The sequence below is a fragment of the Ostrinia nubilalis genome, chromosome 17 (genome assembly GCF_963855985.1).
Source record: "Ostrinia nubilalis chromosome 17, ilOstNubi1.1, whole genome shotgun sequence".
NCBI classification, from domain to species: Eukaryota; Metazoa; Arthropoda; class Insecta; order Lepidoptera; family Crambidae; genus Ostrinia; species Ostrinia nubilalis.
Window position 1 is genome coordinate 4,860,853 of NC_087104.1, and position 6,732 is coordinate 4,867,584.

Here is a 6,732-nt window from a genome sequence, read left to right on the forward strand (position 1 = left end):
TTATTACTAATAAGGCGTTTTCTATTCGTTGTAGTTTTTCTATTGTTTGAATCCGTTACGTACACCAGTTCTTTAGCTTGTCCCCAGACGTAAAAATCGAACGGAGTTAGGTCTGGGGAACGTGTAGGCCACTGTATAGGGCCATCTCTTCCAATCCACGAGTAGAAAACGCCTTTGTAGTAATAAAAAGAGAAAATTAGAAGAAGATGTCGTGAGTGTATACGTTGCCGAGGCCATTTTGAACAAAATTTGTAATAATTAATAAACGATCAAAATAATTATTTTCGTCTTTAAATTCAAGAAATCCACATTGAAAAACGATTGGGAAAAGGTTTTTACATTGCATAAGATAAATATTTTTTACCTGTAGGTGTTAAACGTGCTATTCACACATAAAGGGGCTATAAACACAAATTTCGCAAATCAGTCCGAGTAGAGTCAATGCACTAATTTAAGTAATTTGTGAAGTTGTTGTTATTATTTATACAAGATTAGTATACCGTTTGAATGAGGATAGACTAGAGAAGTTTTGATAAAATCCGAAGATCGCTATCTCTTTTAAAAAAAAAATTATACCCATTTAAACTTAAATGTTCAGTCCGTTTTTAACTTTTCTGAAAACTTCAAAGCTGAATTTTAAAAAAACTAGATGATATTTGCCAGTAAATTTAGATTTGATGCAACCCTACATTAATGCACGTCAAAACAAAATATTTACTTTAGGGCTGCGCCTAGTAGTTTTTTTTTTAATCGAAATTAAATGATGCGATTTGGGTATTTTGGTGAAATTACTAAAAAAAATAATTTAAAAGTAGCCGCCTGGCATGGAACGTGTTATGGGGGCTGAAAATATAGGAAATGACCCATTCTATCCGCCAAATCATTTTGGCACACGATGCGCCAAACACCCTGTATATCATCTGCCGACCACAAAGGTACTTTTGAGTCAAATCCTTTTTATAAGCGCGAACGAAGCAACAAAAACGCAGTAAGGAAAAGGCGCGGCGACAATTAATATTGCTCAGCCATATTCATTTATGTAAATAGAAATGAGTTCTACGAACTAGTTATAAAAAGACCATAAAAATGGACATGTTTGTCTATAATAGGGTATTTTGCATCTTTTAATAGCTACTAAAAGTTCAATTCTCAGATGTAATATTTTTAAAACATTATTTAATTGGGAACTGGGACTGCTTAAAAATCACCTTTAAAACAATTAAGCCATCAATGATCGTCAAATTTTTATTTTATATTTGTAGAGGAACTGTATAAAACTCATGGGCAACCTAGCATGTTTTTGAAGTACATATTTGCTTTTTAGAGCCACATAACTTGGGCCGATTGTAAGGGTATTGATACTAGTAGTGTTATTTCGATTGTAAATTCTAATGTTTTAAAGATTCTTGCTTGAACTCTTGTAAGCGGATAGGATCTAGAATGCCGCGCCATTTTATCGATTTTACGTGATAAGTTCATACATTTGTCGCCTAAAATCATCGATAAAATTTTATCACGGCACATCCTAGTCCGGCTGAACTGCAGCTATAGTATTATCGACCATCGTTTTAGAGAGCTGTGGAGGAAGTTCTTCAAAATACCCTAAACACAAACTTTGAAAGAATGAATATTAAGAATGTATTACCTCTCCTTTATTCGTGTCGTATAACCGAATACCGGGCTGCTGGGGATGGAATGGCGCTACAACGAGTCGAACCGGCACTATGTTATCGGCGTTCAGCCACAAAACATTCTCGTACTCTTCGGCTAAGTAGTTCGGCGCGAGCCCATACAGTTGCACCATGTATTTGTCTTTCAGGTAACTGCAAACAAAATTATATTATGTACAGATGAAGGCACATCAAGTTAAGCATTTGGCATGTTATGTAGTTGCAATAGATTTATATTTTAGGTACAACAAAAAAGTGTAGTATGATGTGCTTTTTTTTACTGTAAAAACTCAATCCTCAAAATCAAGACTCCAAAAGACAAGTCTACCCAGTTTGAGAACTACTAGAAGTCATAAGATATTTTATGAAATTGCTTCCGTAAAAAAAATACGTAAGAATGTTCATCAGCACAAAGATGCCCAATTTCTGACTACATTTAAGACGTAAAATGTAGCTCATTTCATAGAAATTACAAGCATTTTGCAACTAACTGTGAAATCCAAATCAAATACAAGTTTTTCATTCGAGACACAATGATAATAAATTAATCGTAAAATATACACATCCTTATCAATATAACATTTACTCACTTGACACTGTAGTGCATCTCAAATAGCTTGGGGAGATAATAGTTTGCGTGCCGCTTGGGAAAAGGCCCATGACGCTTATTTATTATCTTTGGTATATACTTTTTACAGTTTCTCACTACTTCATTCATTGATAGTTTCTCTTCAGTTATGGCACGGCACCTGAAACATAGTTATTACTACAGTTGCCGCGAATACTCGCTATTATTCGGTATTCGGCATTACTCGACATTTTTTTGATATTCGTCGAATACCGAATAATAGCTAGTATTATTCGGCATTCGGCGAATAGTCGTCTAAAATAAACTTTTAGTGAACAAAAAAACTAATGAGTTAAAAACAATCATATTTTTATTATTTCCCTAATAAAACAATGTACCTGTGCCTATCATATTCATGAAATTAAATTAGTTAGGCTTTTTAATTAATATTTTAAATCCAACAGAGGCAGATTGTGGTGCAAAAAAACATTTTTTTCTGCACGTTCGGGAGCAAGTTGGTTTCGTTTTTCCTCGTAAATAAACCTGCCTCGGAAAATAGTCTTTCTGAATAAACAGAGCTTGCTGGTGTGATTAAGTATCGTTTAGCAAGCTTACTTAATATAGGAAATCTATTCTTATTGGTACTCAAAGTCCACCATTCATATGGGATTATTTTTCTGTCAGCCTTTGCTAATGCGATGTAGTGGGCGATTTCTTCAGCAGTGGCACTCTTGGAGTGCTCTTTAGTAGGTTGCTCTATACAGGGTGGAAACGATAAGTGATCTCATTCGATTATTTCTAAATTATACCAGATATAAAAAAAACTAGTTATTGATCCTGAAGTGCTTCATGAGATCTATCAAACGGTATCGATTGTAGGTTACAGAATAAACTGGATCTATCCGAAAATTCAATGTTTATTTATTTATTTATTTATTGCACATAATGGATACATTGTATATTGTTAGGTTCCATACATTTAGTAAAGCCACGTAATATTAAAAACTACACAAGATATCGTAAACCTGGTTACAGATCCTAAAAGTGCTTCACGAGCTCTATCCAACGGTACTAACAATAGGTTACAGAATAAACTGGATCTATCCAAAAAATCTATGTTTCCATCTTCCATAAATTTAGTACTACCACAATCAAGGCACTCATCTCTTGATAATATTATAGCAAGTAAGGATTAAAACTAATGTTTGCCATAACTAATTCTAGATAAGAATGCATAATTATGAGTTTATTTTAAGATTATTATTTAATTAAAAGAAAAAACATTTCTAATATTGTGTGGTTGGCATACATTTATTATGGAAGCTGGAAACATTGAATTTTCGGATAGTTCCAGTTTATTTTGTAACCTATTATTGGTAGGTACTGTTCGAAAGAGCTCGTGAAGCAAATTTAGAATCAGTAACCAGTTTTTCGATATCTTGTGTAGTTTAGAAATAATCAAGTGAGATCACTTATTGTTTCCACCCTTTAGATGATTCTTCAAAACATGCCCAAAATTTACTACATACTATGTAGGTATGTATAACATGAAACAGATTTATTTAACTTTATTGTTTTCTTTTCTCACAACCTTAGAAGAAATAAGAAATAATTTTAATGTTTTTATGTCGAATAGTAATGTCGAGTTATTCGACTATTCGCCAAAGTGAATGGCGATTAATCGGTATTCGACTATTCGCTATAACCACTATTCGCGGCAACTCTAGTTATTACTTTAACTATGTAATTATAATAATGACGTTCGTGTTATTGTAGTTTTTAATATTAATTCAAGAGCTAGGTAAAAAGTAGTAGCATTAATTTATTGATAAAAAATAATGTAATTATATGAATTATAATAATACCCAGAAGTAATTTTATAGCTTCTTGAAATACTAAAAACTACAACAATATAAACATTTATTGTTAAATGTATAATCTTTATGTAGATAGGTAATAACATCTTAATAGCTTGAAGACATGAAACCTTCAAAGAGATTGTTGTAATGTAGAAATTATTATGGTGGGCCCATTCTTAATCAGCCTCTTTTGTATGATCAATCGTAAATGGTTTGAAATATGGAATTAAACAAAATGTTCATTTTTAAAGGGCTACTCTCACTCACAGGGACACTCTCTGGTCTGTCTGACAGATTCAACCAGACTGGACTGCAAATATTCATCTGGAATTCTTGTTTTACATTTTAGCTTATTTAATGCTTATGTTCTTATACTCTTCAGATAACCATGCATGTTTATTTCTAAGCAATCCTGCTGAGTATAGTTCTAGTATCGGTAATTTAAGCGTCAGTAATTACAGTCCTATTGTTTCATTTGTGTGATATTTTTAATCCATGAATTCTATTGTAGTCAGTGTAAATAGGCTTAAAACACTAGCTTAAAAAACTTATCATTATTATCTTTCAGTAATAATCATCTTTTAATCAGACCTTAGTATATTTACAATTATTAATTAAAGCTTCCACTAAGTCAGACCAGTGCTTTAGCAAACTGCAATGAAACTTAAAATTTAAAATTAAATTCTATAAAAAAATGTCTCCAACACTTGATGAACTCATAAAATCGTAGTGAGATTTGTAAAGAAGCATTTGAATTTTAACTTTACAAAATATCTTCTTGCAGAAGATTTTCCTAAAACATACAAAATGACCTGACAATGACGATGATCGGGGTATGCTATCTGATAATTTTTTTATCTCTCATTGTATAACAATCAGTCAGAAGATTTGTAGATTAAAGGCAATCAGAGCAATACAATAACAACAATAAATTCATTCATACTCACATATCCGTGATGCCCAAGCCGAGCAGCTCTTGCTTATGATCGGGATACCGGATCTCCGAGACTTGATTGTCATTGATGTCAATTCTGGCTTGTTGAAAGTAATAGTCAAAGGTGACCTCATCCAATGACATCAAGAGCCCCAATCTTGGGACCTATTATCAAAAATATAGCAATTAGCATTGATTACTAAACTTATTTATTGCAAGTAAGGAAATGGACTTAATGGAGAAGGAATTCTTTAAGGACTCTTAAAGAATTATAAACCACAGATCTTTATCATTATGAATCTATGAATTTAAACTATAATTAACACAGTTTAGATATAGATCTCATTGGTTTAGATTGGATTTGATTCATTCAATTGTTTTAATAGTTTAAATGTATGAAACTATTAAAACAATTGAATGAATCAAATCCAAAAATTTAAATATCTTCAATGTCTTGTTAAATGTTTGGATTTTAAAACTTTTATCTTATCAAGCAAGCTTAGGTACATGTTTTGATTTAAATTAAGAGTAATTTGTAGGTAGGTACTGTGACATCTCTTTTAGATTTAAGGTCATAAGCCTTACAGATTGTCTTAATGACCAAAAACTGTTCAAGTTTCTTTAATTCATGGAACTTGTGAGATTTCAGACACTATGCAAAAGTAATTGTGTCTCGCATTTATCAGTACCTAAGGCATATGAAAGGTTAAACTTTGATAATTTGATATCATTCAATTGAAATTATTATTTGATGGTTTTTAATATGCTGCCTATCAACAACACCAGGATAAAGATATGTATTGTTATCTACCCATCTGCACAGTTCTTATCTATTACACAACACAAACAACATTATTATTGTGATATGATGCTAAAAGATAACAAATACACTATGGTGTATGTGACAATTACTATGCACACATAATAAACATAGCATGTACAGTAACATGAGTTAATTCAATTATCACATGCATATTCAAACACAATCTGAGGGTCAAATTGACAACTTAGGCCAAGCACTTACTTTGAAACGAATCCTCAGCTCATAGTCCCTGGAGCTTGATAAGACTTCGCAGTTGTCTTTGAGAAAATACCGACTCCCTTTGATTCTCAATGCAAACAACGTACGCGTCAAGGGAGGTATGTTGTACTTCTTGCATAAAATAATGCACAATTGCTCAGCTGTAAAAGTCCTTGTGGGGCATTCTATGATTACTGGAGCACGCTCTGTAACCACTGACACGGTAACCGTGTCGTCTCTTGAGGCCATTGTAAAATAACACCATAAAAACAAGGGACGCTGGTGATAAAATTTAATTCACTTTGACAGTATATTTAGGTTAGCACTGAATAAGATTATAAACATTTTCTTCATCTTTTCTGTGATTACGTATGATTATAACGTCAGTGAGTAAATACACAAAAGTTTATCTTTAAAACTAAGGTCACAACACGGCCATCACTAACAAATTTTATTTATTTATTTCACTAGTCGATGCCTTGCTAGAACGAGCCATAAATAAAACGCCATTACAAAATGACAGCCAAACACGAACCACTGACAACCTGTATGTTGTCTCGTTTTCTCTCATGCACTTAAACAAGAATAGCAATAGTAGAAAATAAAATCGATTAAAGGTTTTTGGTAGTTTTTTTATGAATGAGTTATAAAACACGTCCGATTATAAATTAATATCTTTC

General features: G+C 32.4%; 1 protein-coding gene across 1 annotated transcript in view; it reads right to left on the reverse strand.

Annotated features, from left to right (window-relative positions):
* The window catches only part of LOC135079882 (tyrosine-protein kinase hopscotch), a 39,950-nt gene extending 33,319 nt beyond the window's left edge, over positions 1-6,631 (reverse strand). Inside the window, exons 1-4 of the mRNA XM_063974509.1 lie at positions 6,056-6,631; positions 5,045-5,196; positions 2,261-2,419; positions 1,646-1,823 (exon numbers count right to left, since the gene is read on the reverse strand). Of these exons, the coding sequence (XP_063830579.1) occupies positions 1,646-1,823; positions 2,261-2,419; positions 5,045-5,196; positions 6,056-6,301 (735 nt within the window). The 5' untranslated portion in view covers positions 6,302-6,631. The remainder of the gene's footprint in view (positions 1-1,645; positions 1,824-2,260; positions 2,420-5,044; positions 5,197-6,055) is intronic.
* Between the last annotated feature and the right edge of the window lie 101 nt (positions 6,632-6,732).